Source organism: Silene latifolia, chromosome 4 (genome assembly GCF_048544455.1).
Source record: "Silene latifolia isolate original U9 population chromosome 4, ASM4854445v1, whole genome shotgun sequence".
In the NCBI taxonomy this organism is placed as follows: domain Eukaryota; kingdom Viridiplantae; phylum Streptophyta; class Magnoliopsida; order Caryophyllales; family Caryophyllaceae; genus Silene; species Silene latifolia.
The window spans coordinates 2,592,856-2,606,978 of NC_133529.1; the positions used below are offsets into that span (position 1 = coordinate 2,592,856).

The 14,123-nt window shown below is 36.6% G+C and overlaps 2 protein-coding genes across 3 annotated transcripts; both read right to left on the reverse strand.

Moving 5' to 3' along the window:
* Nucleotides 1-1,040: 1,040 nt before the first annotated feature.
* LOC141652542 (uncharacterized) lies at nucleotides 1,041-4,650 on the reverse strand. The gene is made up of 3 exons (XM_074460061.1): nucleotides 4,286-4,650; nucleotides 1,774-3,065; nucleotides 1,041-1,286 (listed from the first exon to the last, which is right to left on the reverse strand). Exons 1-2 carry the CDS (start codon nucleotides 4,574-4,576, stop codon nucleotides 1,980-1,982), a joined length of 1,377 nt encoding a protein of 458 aa, XP_074316162.1. The 5' UTR covers nucleotides 4,577-4,650; the 3' UTR covers nucleotides 1,041-1,286; nucleotides 1,774-1,979.
* Nucleotides 4,651-5,385: 735 nt separating this feature from the next.
* LOC141652546 (serine/threonine-protein kinase Nek2) lies at nucleotides 5,386-12,116 on the reverse strand. Of its 2 annotated transcripts, none has more exons than XM_074460068.1 (15): nucleotides 12,053-12,116; nucleotides 10,286-10,426; nucleotides 10,106-10,172; nucleotides 9,945-10,010; nucleotides 9,448-9,494; nucleotides 9,292-9,337; nucleotides 9,088-9,168; nucleotides 8,948-8,990; nucleotides 8,801-8,850; nucleotides 8,628-8,709; nucleotides 8,490-8,539; nucleotides 7,798-7,871; nucleotides 7,590-7,641; nucleotides 6,885-7,349; nucleotides 5,386-6,386 (listed from the first exon to the last, which is right to left on the reverse strand). In XM_074460068.1, the coding sequence occupies exons 2-15, from the start codon at nucleotides 10,369-10,371 to the stop codon at nucleotides 5,799-5,801; spliced, it is 1,797 nt and encodes a 598-aa protein (XP_074316169.1). In that variant the 5' UTR covers nucleotides 10,372-10,426; nucleotides 12,053-12,116; the 3' UTR covers nucleotides 5,386-5,798. The 2 variants fall into 2 exon arrangements, with proteins under 2 accessions (XP_074316169.1, XP_074316168.1); XM_074460067.1 differs by lacking the exon at nucleotides 12,053-12,116 and adding an exon at nucleotides 11,827-12,003.
* Nucleotides 12,117-14,123: the final 2,007 nt, after the last annotated feature.

Sequence of the window (14,123 nt, forward strand, 5' to 3'; positions counted from 1 at the left end):
GATCTTGAATGCATGGCAGGAGAATTATTAGCTATCTACCAGTTCTATCATCAGCAAGCTACCTTATTTACACTCAGCTAGCCTTCGAAAAGTAAAAAAACAAGCAGCGAAATACATGGCAGCATGAATAAATAGTACTCGTATAAGATTTAAGAACCAGTTTAGTTTTCACCTTTCTCCTGTACTCTGTAGTATGCTACAGCAAGAATAAACATTCATCTTTTAACAGTTTGAGTTATTTAGTCTCTGAAAAGCAATTCAGGATAAAATTACAAGGACTTTGAGCGAATACCAAGTTGTGGAACTCTAACTTCCAAATGATTCAGACGTGTAAACTGTACTAACACTCTCATTGTAAAATAGAGAGCACTATCGAGTTGCTCTAAATTGTTCAATGAAAGATTAGTTATAACTTTAGGTGGATCTATCTTACTCACACTCGGTTAGAGGTATTAGACATGACTCACATGAGTGCATATCCGAGTGTCTGACTCGGCTATTCTATAAAGAAGGCTTTATGTTTTTGGTTTCAGATGGGGTGAGTGAGTGTCATACCCATGGTTACCGAATTCGCTCGGTACCCTACGCATTGCGAATTGTTAAAAGCAAATTCTATCATGTTGCTTACTGAAAATACATATAACACACATTCTGTAAGAGCGAATCGCGAATTGGTAAGGATGTATTCATAGCGAATCTGGTAACCATACTCATACCTAAATGTCCGAGTATCTAGTGTCAGACAGATATACGCGAAGTAACATGAAGGCATAGATAAACAACAGTTCTGTACAGTTTTACTACTACACCATATAGCTCCTAACTCAAAAAAAAAAAGGTGATGGGATTTGAACAAATAGGTGATGGGATTTAGAGATGCTATCTTTCTACTCAAGTTGACTACGTGCCTTTCCTGCTAACTACAGTTTTCCTACGATAGGCCGATAGCACCTAGCTACCAGAAAAATAACTGTAAAGAATTGAGTTCCAGTTATTCAAGTTCATATTTTCATATCCCAACCAAGATTGAAAACTCAATATTCAAAGTCCAAAATTTTCAGGATTCAATGTTAACAAATTTACAATCATATGACTATATGACAACATAAATAAAACCAGTGACGAAACGTAAATAAGTAACTTCAAGCTTTAAATTCATGAGAGATTAAACCATACCTCAATAGTTAATGTAATTCATCTAGGATAGGTAAAGGTTCAATGTAATCTCATTTCATATTATCAGCCGTACCAAATACCATGGAGAGTCCATAAAAGGATCATCAGCCCTGCCAAATACAATGGAGTCACTAAAAGGATCCAAAAAAACTGAGGTGGTCATTAGATTAAGCAATTAAGTAGCCTAAGTATACATAAAATAAACAATTATCTCAAAAATGAAGACAAGGAAGGAATATGCATGCTAAAAAATGAGATGGTGTGCAACTTCAAAACACCTTCAAACAGTATATAACTAATAACTATATATGACATTAAACCTTTCCTGATCATGATGCTACATCATTAAAACTGAAGTTAAAGATACCATGCATGGAGTTGTACTACGAAAGCAAGTTAGCAAGCTGAATTTGTTAGATGCAGAAAGGTTTGCTATTTCCACAACATAATGTAAGCAGAATTGAAGTGAAGCAGTACAGAAAAAGAATCAAGAGGGTATAATACAACGGAGTACATGTTGTACAACCTCCAAATGATTGATCATCATCGATTAATAAGACAAACTAATGAATCCCTAACCTAAAGGAGGATAATTACCTTTCCGAAGTTGCAAGAGAGATTGCTCTGGATGCTAGATGATGCACCTTTTTTTATAAGTGAATATTCCACTACAATAACTTTCATCCCAGCCTCAGAAAGAAGAATATGTTACTGGGTAAATCCTTCGGCATTATATTTTTGTTTGTGAGGTACTGCATGTAACAAGGCGAAGTCCCAGATCAAAACAAGGGAGAGACATGCTTTTATCTGTTTGCTTGAAAACCATTACCGCCATAATACTGCTTGGTGGTTTGACGGGAAAATTCAGCAAAGGTCATCCCATCCTTTAGCCGTGAAGAAAGGGGTGGAATTATCTTATGTATCTCTTCTTTAAGCTTCTTCACCCCGTCTTTATTGCCTCCGAAATTCTGTTTCTGATGACAATTTGAAGCTAACTCCTCCGTTGGGTACTCTGAAAGATCAAAAGCCTTGTTCCATGCTGGATGCAAAAATACAACAAAAGTTTCCCTGCTTAGGCTTTCGAGCTCAACCGGTCGCAGAACCGAGTGAAGAGTTGACTGGAGCTTATTTCTTGACAATATATTGGCTGACTCTCCTACCTGAAGAATGAAACTCTCGGGCGGGACCTTCACAATGCAGATGTTATCTTTGTTAGGATGAATAATCTGCAAGTAGGTATGGCCACTGGGTGATGGGCATTCCAGTCCTCTGAAGTTCATAGAACCATCTTCCTCATCTTCATCCTGCCTAAGTTTTGGTCTAGTGAACATAGGACTAGCAAGTACAGTGAACGTACCATAGTCATAATGCCACTGTTGCCAAAGTTCAGAAACCTTCTCACATGCCCTTCCAGCACCACCTTTTAGCTGACTTAGCTCACTCGTCTTGGAGCTTTGCATATCCTTAGAGTTGAGCAAAATCACGTTCTTCAATTTAGGTTGTCTTTTCCTAGAACCACGTTTTGCCGCATATTCTTTAATCATATGAGTGTCAAGAGACGAATGATAATGAATGAGACGACCCTTTGCAGTTCCTGATTCTAATAAACTTTTCTCTATTTCCCTTCCACCAATAGCCTTGTCACAAACCCGTGCAACACGAAGGCCCATGTCCATCATACATAGACCAAGCTCCCTAAAGCTACCACTCAAATCCTTGAAGTGATGATTCAACTTCTCCGAAAATCCATCATCTTTAACAGGGATGCCAGAACTGACAGAGGTTGGTTTACTCGGAACAAGACCATCACCATACTTCAATTGCGTGGCAAAAGATGACACACACCTATCCAGGTTTTTCAATGGAACATCACTCCCTAAGCCATGAGCCTGTAATATTTCGCCCCACGTCATTCAAACCTTACATGTAACGACTAGCAGCCAATGTGTACAAATTCAACAAACTAATCACTGCAAGCTAATAACCCATAACGACGACATACCTTAACCATATCAATATAACACAAGACAACCAAGACACAGTTACCAAAGAGACCAGCAATTATGAGTTTTTTTCTAGAACATAAGAGATCTACACACAACACAAGAAAACAATCATCTCTTTGTTATCGAAACTCGTGCTAAAATGGTTCAAATCTCTATACCCAAGACTTATTATCCAGTTGTGCCTAAGCCAAATAAAGAGCCAGAAGTACCAAACTACCAAAGCTCCATCTTTATCTTTAAGGAACTGAAACTATGATTAAATTAATAAATAACCTCACCGAATCCTTAATTTTAATGAAACACCTATGATCAGACTAGAATCAAATCCCCAATATTTAAAAACTAAAATGATTACAACATTAACTAATTTTGAAAATTCGACAATCAACAAGCTAAACTGAATAGAGAGAATCACACAAAACCACGAGCCGATGAAATCAATAGATAATCAGAATCATATGAAGCTTTCAAATCCTCAACAAAATTCAACACAATAACAACAATTACTTCAGCTCAACACATATAAAACACCGCGTATAGAAGAATTCCATACCTAAATCAAAATCATACGAAACCTCCAAATGCTCAATAACACAAATCACAACATAATTCAACGCAGTAACAACAGTTACTTCAACTCAACACCGCGAACACATGAATTTCACATATCAAACGGAATCAAATGAACCTTCAATGCTCAATTACACAAATCACAACAACAAAATTCAACAAAATAACAACAATAACTTCAACTCAAAAAGCACAAAACACTATGAACACATGAATTCCATGGCGAAATCGAAATCATTCAAAACCTACAAATGCTCAATTACACAAATCAAATCAAATCAAATCAAATCAAACAAATTCAACATAATAGCACCACAAACAGATGAATTCGATAGCCAAATCAAAATTCTATAAAACCTTCAAATGTTCACGGCAACAAAATTCAACATAATTATATCAATTAGTTCAATTCAACACGAACAAAACACCGCAAACAGATAAATTCAATGCGTCAACAAAATTCAATGTAAAAACAACAATTACATGAACTAAACATAAACAATTAATAAAATTGCAGGAGAAAAAGAAATGACCATAAGAATGCGATTACGTAGGTCGGAAGGGAGAAGAGCGAGATCACGTGCGAGAGGGAGAAGCGTATTCCTTAAAACGACGGCGTTTGGTACGTCAGTGATAGCGAGGAGTCCGGGACCGGTAGGGCCTAGGGCTTCCATCAACGCCGTTGAAATAACCTCCAGCCGTCGGTTTTCATCGGACGACGATAAAGACGAAGACGAAGACGACGACGAAAGAGAGATGAGGTCAGGGTAGGGAAGGTTGTATGGCTCTATTATCTCTCTTGATTCCTCATACATGTTGGTCATGTTCCTATGGTATTGCCTCTTACTCCATGGTCCCCGAACCAGAGCTTGAAGATACAGTTTATTGGAGAGAAACCTCATCACGTAAATTTTTATTAAGTTCGCTCTCGGTTTTATCAAAGGTCAACACTGGTCCACTCAACCCGAATTTTAATTAGTGCTGGTTTGGTTGACATGGTGGTATTAAGCTAAAAAAAATCCTAAGAAAATACATATACGATCCGAAAAACTGTATATACGATCCAAAAAACCGTACCGTATCCGGGTCGGACAAAAACGAAACCGTATAAACGGTTTCTGCTAACACGGTTGGAAGTTTCCGTATAAAGAAAAATTAAAAAATGCAAAGTTCCTCTTTCAACTCCAATTTTTTAATGTTTTTTTTTTACGACTTTTTTTACTAACTTATCTCAATAAACAAAAGTCAGCCATTTATAAGAGGTGGTCATGTTAACTCTTGAATAATTACAATGTTTAATTGGGCATTTCTCACCAAACTGTATCCGTATATACGGATTCCGTATACACGGTTTTTCCGGGTACCAAAAACGTATATACGGTTAAACCGTATCGGATCCGTATAGTGTTTTTTGCGATTTTTAAAACCGTATACCCGATACGGTTTTCAAAACCGTATGGCGTACACGGTTTTGCTCACCCCTAAATTAGTTGACATATAGACATAATGTTTTTAGGCAAATTGTTAGCTATCTTAGCTGGTAATGTCATGACTCACGAGAGGTAATATTCATAACCTAGTTTCAAATCCCGTAAATAATAATAACAAATAGGTGTTGCCATGAATTGGACAATTTTGAGCAAATCTATGTAAATGAGTTGTGTGTTAAGAAGCCATTTAGATTAGCTCCTTGCAAACTCATTGACTTGAATTGAATGAATTCCACATCTTAAACAGCCTGTTAGATCACCATTTTACAAATTACAAAAGTTTCATTTGCAATGCAAGATGCTACAATCTGCCAATAATCTAACCAATGATCGTACCTTAGGAACGGTGTACAACCATTAGACTATATTTGCTACTTATCGCTCCCTGCCTTCTGGGTTCAGGCCGAGCACAAACTCACCTACCTGAAAGGTTATAACCTATGCAATCCGAAATTACTAAGATCAATACACGGTACTGCTAGTGGAATAGAGAAAAACAGTTTGTCAGCCTGGCAGTCAGTTACGTAAGTCAGTCTGGTGGCTACATGGCTAGGCGCTAGGCGCTAGTCTCCTTGAAGCTCTTAGCCAGCCAGATAGCGGTCTCTCTTGGGGATACCTTCTCAGGGCCAAAGGGCTTCAACAACACACCAAGCTCATCATATCTCTCCTGCTTTAAAAGCCGGGCACTGAACTCGAGCAATCCCTCTAATGCCTCAGCGCGTTGTTGATATGATGATGTATCAAACCGTCTTTGGTTGGAATCTGACGATGATTTGCTTGATGCTTCGTTGACTACATCTGACTTGGGCAAACCCGTGTTTAATATTTGAACAATGCACTTGTCTTTGGTCATGGACCGATCGACTGGATTTGGTGAGGTGGTGGAGCACTGAGCTGATGTTGAGGAAGTTTTATGTACAGGGTACATTGGATCCTCTGAAGATGCTAATGGAAACTCTGCCATTTTATTGATATGTGGAGCGTTGACGGACACATCAGGAGACTCGACACTGTGAAGAAGCCCAACACTGGATTTGTATGGAGAGATTTGGTTTCCTGGTTTGGTGCTTGAGATTGACAGCGGTAGGGAAGCTCTGCGGGCTGATCGTGAAGATTTGGTGGCAGGAGTATGTGACCCGGGAAGCTGCAAGGAACTCAGATCAGCAATCCGAACAGAGCTAATTTTTCTTCGAAAATGACTTGATGCATACTTACAATGTATAAACAATAAAATAATATTATTAGCTACGTGAAAAAAACTTATTAAGATAATTTAAGAAAAGTTCTGAAATAAAATCATTAACTTTGTGATAAAAAATTAATTCACGGCATACTTAATTTTATTTTCATTTTTGTAGTTTAATTTTTTTTTCTAATATCAAAATACAATTAGGTGAAATATGAAAATTTAAAGGTACAAATATGGAATGAATAAGTAATAAATTAAAAAGTAAAAACTCTATAAATACCGCGCAATTGCGCGGGATCTATACTAGTTACTACATTATTTGAAGTTCATCTCAAACATCATTATGATCATAATCACCTGAGGATATCATCTACAGTAACATTTAACAGTCCGTAATTTCCAAGGAATAAAACCAAATCAAACTAAAACGAGCATTGATCTGAACAAACTTACAGTAGTACGATTGGGAGCATTAGCGGAGATCTTAGAGGGTGTTGAAAGTCTTCTAAAAGCAGTAGTGCCTTTCACAGGAGTAGACAGCCTTGGAGTTCTAGAAATAGCAGAAACCTTCCGAACCACTGAATCATCAAAACCACTTCCCTTTTGTATACTACCAATGGACATTTCACCGAACTTGCGGTTGAAGTATCCTGAGAACCCCTGTTGTTGTCTAAGAGAATATGGAGAGACCATTTCAGGTTCAGAGATGCTGGGATTCTGAAACCTGTCATTACTATATGATGATCGACGTCTCTCTCTGTCAACAAGCTTCTGAACCTCTTCAGGCTCGAGAAAACGTGTGTTTCTTGGATTATCATAATGGGATATTGACAAAGTGTTTCTTCTGGGGATATCAAACTTCAGATTCATACTGAGAACATAAGGCTGAAGATGAGGGTGTCTGAGCAGCTCAGCGGCCTATACAAACGGTTGAATTAGAACCAGTTTACATGAAATCCTTGGAAACTTTTCACAAACTCGACTTACTTGACCGAACCAGTGACTTTGATAATGTAAATAAAAAAGTTCAATTCTCTAGGTAGTTTTAGACAATTTAACTTTAGGCAGAACGGATTGCAACTCAAAATCTGAAATTTTACGCGGTGACCAACAAAAACTCTAAGAGACAGAAATACACAGAGAAATGAGAGTTCATACACTAGGCCTCATTTCAGGATTCTTCCTCAGCATACTCTTAACAAGGCTTCGACTGCAAATAAGAGAACAGCAAATCAAGCTACCAGATAAAAAGCAAAATGATGCACGGGAAATTCTCCATAAAATCAGATGTTGTTTTCCAATTGTTTAACAGGAATCACACATGAAACCATTGTACGGAATAGTTCTAAAAAGAGACGGTGCTTACAATCCACCAGAATACATGGTAGGAAGTGGAGAAACAATCGATTTGTTAATTTTGTTGATCAATGCCTGCATGTCCTGCAGAACCATGAAGAATATACTGAGAATGTTACCAAGGATGTGAGAGCTCAACACATTAACGACATCAAACCTTGCATCCTCTTGACAACAATCTTTTGTAACACAAGTTAGAAACTTAAGTGATCTACATTTTTAATGGAGTCAAAGATTCATTATTTTCTGGTTTTGAATTACGTATGATGGAACACAATAAAAACGTTCACTAAGCAGTTCTTGATGCAATTTTCATTAAGGTTCATCTGAAAGTGCCTCTCAGAGTCTCGGTGTTGTTGACAGAAGGTTAAGGCAATGAAAATCTAACCCCTTGTACCCGGCAAATGGCAGAAGCCTTTAAGGCATTGGGTAATGTTGTTGTGGTTAAATTCTATGTTACTCCGACACTTCACTTAACTGTCGTGTCGCGTGTCAGACACGTGTCGGTGTCCGACACGACATGACACTTCAACACTTCAATTTAGACCACAAAACAGGAAAATTCACCCCAAATAGCCGTGTGCGACACGCCGACACGTGTCGGCGTGTCTGGGTAACACAGGTTAAATTCTTATATGCTCCGGTCCCATAACACTAAACTATGACAATAGAAAGTAACATTTCCTGACATGAGCAACTTACAAATGCCTTAAATGCAGGTTTAAGCGCAGCCATTTCGTAGATGCAGCAGCCTGGACAATACACATGCCTAAATTACATTAACGAACAAAATAGTAAAACGAACAGAATAAAAAAGATCAATAAGGGTGGGTACAAGACCTAAGGACCAAATGTCGGACTTTGAGCCATAAGGTATATCAGCGAGAAGCTCAGGGCACATGTAACTGGGAGTTCCAACCACCTGAAATTGAACATTGTAATAGGACTTTAAATATTTGAAGAAGAAAAACAAGAACATTTTTAGAACAAATAAAACATGCCAACAAACTTACAGAAGAAGCGAGATCATCGGAAGTCAATAACTTGGCGAGGCCAAAATCACCTGCACCCATTGTTTAACATTATCCAATAGATGAAATGAAAAAAACAAATGTAATAATATCCGACAAACCAATACAAAGAAGTGTGAGGTTGGTTACCGAGACGTATGTCCTGCTCTTTTGTCAAGAATATATTTGAACACTGATGTGAGCAAAAACAAGAATCAGATCATGAGAGTGTTCTAGAAATGACAGAAAACCCTATGAAGATGTAGGAAAGCTCCCTGATAGCGACTAACCTTAACATCTCGATGCAGTATATGATTCATATGGAGGTAATCAAGAGCCATCAGAAGCTGAACTAGCCACTTGCAAAGTTTCTACAATCAGTTCATAAATTTATGTAAGCGGCCTAATTTGATTACCAAAATATGACTAAATTTTTGTGTTGGAAGCAGTAATATTTCCAGTAAAATAGGGCGGATATGCAATCAATCACCAACCTCTTCAGAAAAGTGATTACAGTTGGCACGTTTAATGGCACCAGCCCTGCAAGCACAAGGTCACAATTCGAGAAAAGCGTAAGTATGAAGGTACTCTGGACAAATAATTTTATTAGCAGAGGCATGTCTGTGCATTAAAAAAGGCAGATAACTTACATGTCCCCTCCCTCACAATAGCCAATAACAATGCAGACATAGCAACCCTGTGACGGAATCCAGTGCGATAAACATCAACAGAAGAACGAAGGAATGCATGTCGTTTGAAGAAAGAATGTATGAAAACAGCAGAATAATATAGAAGAATGACGGCTATGTTACTCAGACTCTTCATCTTACCGCACGTACCCATGTCCAAAAACAGACACTTGGACATGGATATGAGTTATATGATAATTGAAAACTTGATTTTACGAAAAAAATGTTGGGAATTTTTCATAAAAATAGCCAGTCCAAGTGTGATACTTCCAAAACAAATCCGAGTACCAAAGATAAAGGGCAGTGCTTTAACCAAGTTTTCGACCTAAGTGCTGCAATAAGATTGCTTAGGAATGTGAAAAAACTCCGAATTGGATATGTAATTACTTGACATGAAGCCAAATAAAGAGTTAAGTCAGAGGCTTTAGGAAAGCTAATGTCAAGTAAGATTCACTAACCTTCTCTACCCAGGAGTCCTTGTACTCCACAATGAAAGGATTCCTTATTTTCGAAACGAGCTCTTTCTGTAATGCAAATAAGATAATCATGACCAACTAAGCATACAATTTATGCGTCCTTTCCAACATTCTGAAAATCAATAAGCAAATGTAGTAAGGACCTCCTGGTGAGCAGATCTTCGAGTCCTATCAGTTTGGCGTGCAAGCCGTATCTTCTTCAAAACATACCTACAAAGAAAGACCAATCAGTGATAAAAATCGAAAAACACAATGTGCCGGAGATTTTAATCATAACAAATTCAAATTCATGATACTAAAGTAGATTATCGAGATGCACTGACTTCTTCTTTTCACCTCGGTGCCTGACAAGAAGGGCTGCACCAAAAGCACCCTTCCCAACTTGCTCTAGTATCTCATATTGCTCCATTTCAGCTACTAGTACCTCTTAGTAATGTCTTCAGAAAAGTGTTTTAATCCTAATCCTAATAATAACAAGGAACACACGATTAACATATATAGTTAGCGCACGCAGTACCTAGAAAGGTAATAAGCAGACTGAAATCATATCAGAAAGCTCAACTCTTCATTTTGGTTATCTGTAAGATATTGGATACACAACAAACAGAAAACCGGTCGAGACTAGTTTCCGAAATTTACAGATTTTAAGGCATTTCACTAGGTTTTGTTGAAGTGGTTGAACAAACAATAAGAAACCAGACCAAACCCTCAATATAGTTATCTACACTATGCATAAATTCAAGCAAAACAATCTCATTAAATCCAAACATTAACTAGGTTTTCTACAAAAAGGGTTGCTTTTACCCATGCCAGACAAGCATAGCTAGGAAAAACTTATCCCCACAAAGTGAAAGTAGTATCACTGAAATATTATTTTACCATCTTTCTTGAAAGGAGTTACACTTCCATTTTCTTTCACTATTTGAGATTCCCTTGCCACAAATATACAAGATACAAAAAGTTAAGAAGTAGCCTCTAGCCCTGTATGGTCTTACCATATAGGGATAGCAACAAAAACCTATGTTACTCCGACACTTCACTTAACTACAGTCTGACCTATCCAATGGGTATCATGTCCAATACGACACGACACTTCGACACTTCATTTTAGACCAAAAAATTGAAAAGTTGGCACAAAATAGCCGTATCCAATACTCTAACATCATGTTGTTTCTGATACTTGGGAGACGAGTCAGAGTAAGATAGACAAAACACATGAATATAATCTAAAGTACCATGTTTTCAGCTCAAATTACTTAAATACACAAAGCATGGTGCTCATTTAACCAATAAAACCCAGAAAACATAATCTCAAAACAGCAGAAATTGAGTGAACAATCCACAAAACAAAATGCTCACAGCTCCAAACTTTTTCTTCAAAACTCCAAACAATCACAGCATTATGCTCTAATGTTTGAAAGGATGCAAATTCAGTAGCCCAAATTATAGAATAAGACGGTCTTGGTCTCACACTGTTACTAAAACATTCCACAAGCTAAGACCACAAAGATCAAAACTTTAAATAATATCATGCCTATTATGAGCTAAAATAATATATTTAAGAGATGATAATGCTAATACTTGCACAAATTATAGACTCTAAGACCGTCTCAGAGTATAAGACGGTTCTTTCAGTGATCACACCCATTTATTACTATCATTAAATGAGTAGTTTCATACACTGTAAGACGGTCTTACACAATAATCACTGTTATACTTGAGAAATCTGCAAATTTTCACAAAATCCCACAAACCTAATACCTCAAAGTTCCAAATTTCCACTCCAACAACCCAAATAAACACAATAAATGAGGTGAATTTCAACAATTAAGTAAATAAAAATGTAAAAGTTTAAGAAACATACCTAAAAATTGAACTAAATTAAGCTAAGGGAAATAAAGGGTTTTGGGTAAAACCCCAAGAAAACAAAAGCAAGAAGGGTAATTCAAAGTTTGAAACTTTGAAAATGTTTAGAGAGGTGAGAAAAGAGGGAAATATAGAGAAGAATGTTTGAAGGGAGGAGTCAAAAGAAAAGAGTGATTCTGAAAAAGACTGGAGATCAAAACAATGCTGACAAAAGTAGGACTTACATTACTAATTGCAGGAAATTCTTGTGTTTTGGGAGTTTAACCAATGGCTTTGTCACATGAGTGAAATAACGCAAATTGCCGTATACTATCCGTCTAAAGCTGTATACAAATGATATCTCTCATAAAATTAGAGTGGATACTGATAGTGGATAATGCAAGTGGATGTGAAATGGATATCCTCACTTGTCCTCTCACTTGCATTTTGTGAGAGGGTCACTATCCGTCTACAAGTTTAGACGGATAATGTTCGTCTACAATGAGAAATATTGGTGAAATAAATGCGTATTTTAAAAACATTAATGTTAATGTACCGTAAAAAAAGGATATTTTTAAGATGCGATTACTTGTTTACAGTCTATAAACTTTTATTTGATTATTAAAGTTCGGCCTCACCAAGATCTGGTAAAATTAACTTAAACGAGTTGCTTGACCTGACATTAAACTGAGTACCAGGCATGACCAAAAAACCCGAATTAAACAGAATCAATATGACTCAACTTCAATGTTCATTGTATTTTTAAGATGTGATTACTTGTTTATGTCTATAAAATTTTGTTTGATTATCAAAGTTTGGTCTCACCGAGATTCGGTAAAATTGACCTGATCCGGTAGCTTTACCAGACATCTGAACCGAGTACCCGGGCATGACCTAAAACCCTGAATTAACCCGACCCAATATGTCTCAACTTCAATGTTCATTGTTGAACTACGCACTTGTAAACTGATTGTTATCCGTAAATAATTTGATAATAATATACCATAAAATTATCAGAATTCGACATGACCTGGTCGGACTCGAATTCTTGTTAATACGTAAATGATCCGGTTGAAATTGACCCATCTAAATCAATCTACTTGACTCGTTTGTCATATCTACTTTCACTCGTTTCGAATATGGATAATATATTAGGACTTTTAAGAATATACAATTATAGAGATTTTTTTTTTTTTTACCGGAATGATGCAGCTTAATGGTTGAAACTTAGTGAAAATCTCAAGGGTCCTTAAGTTTAAATTTTGATAATAGCAATCTGGACTTGGAGTTGTTACTTGTTAAAAAGGCTAGATGTTGACTTAGGTCATGAGAAAGATCATACCCCCTCTTATTCACTATTTTTTTCCCTATTTCTTTAAACGGATTATTCAGGTTTTCTTCCCCTTTCTTATTTTGGAAACTTTTACTCTTATTTTATTCACCTATTTCTCTTATTACCAAACCCCACCCAACTTTTACTCTTATTTTATTCATCACTCTCTCCTATCACCAAACCCCACCTAAGTCACAATTCCTTATTTAATTCCTAATTATTCATTTCTCTCTCCAATCCACAAACCCACCATTTTCCTTTATTCATTCTTTAATCATCTCCTAAAATCTTGTACCTACATCAAAGGGGAAGAAAACCCCGAATAGGAGGGAGTAGAAGAGACGAATTCAATTATAAAATAATTAAACATTCAATTAAATAAGCCAATGCAAAAAAGGGTCATGTAATTATTATTTTTACCAACTTGACCCTCCTAATAAAAAAAGTGTCATTTTCTTATTCACTTGGGGAAGAAAAAGTGTTGGTGAGGTAGAGAAAGTAGAAAATATTGAAAATGTAGGAAATGATTTGACAATTAGGAAATAATTAGAAAACGAAAAAAGATTAAGGTTTTGTTTTTTTGGACTGAAACTGAACTTATAGGATTTGAATTGAACTGAACTTATAGGATCTGAACTGAACTTATAGGATGTGAACTGAACTGAACTTATAGGATCTGAACTGAATTGAACTTATAGGATCTGAACTGAACTTATAAGATCTGAACTGAATTGAACTTATCGGATCTGAAGTGAACTTAAATTAAGTGGCATATAGGATCTGAACTGAACTGAACTTATAGGATCTGAACTAAACTGAAATTATAGGATCTGAATTGAACTGAACTTATAGCTGTTATAGGATCTAAACTGAACTTATAGGATCTGAACTGAATTTATAAAATCTGAATTGAACTTAAACTAAGTGACTTTAAGTCCAAAAAAATAGAGCCTAAGGGGTCGTTTGGTTACCCACTAAAAAAC

Coding starts and splice junctions, on each gene's coding strand:
- LOC141652546 (XM_074460068.1), bottom strand. CDS start 10,371: ATGGAGCAATATGAGATACTAGAGCAAGTTGGGAAGGGTGCTTTTGGT. Junction 8,710..8,800: donor CCGATGATCTCGCTTCTTCT/GTAAGTTTGTTG, acceptor GTTCAATTTCAG/GTGGTTGGAACTCCCAGTTA. Junction 7,872..8,489: donor AACCTGCATTTAAGGCATTT/GTAAGTTGCTCA, acceptor ATGGTTCTGCAG/GACATGCAGGCATTGATCAA.
- LOC141652542 (XM_074460061.1), bottom strand. CDS start 4,576: ATGACCAACATGTATGAGGAATCAAGAGAGATAATAGAGCCATACAAC. Junction 3,066..4,285: donor TACGTAATCGCATTCTTATG/GTCATTTCTTTT, acceptor GAAATATTACAG/GCTCATGGCTTAGGGAGTGA.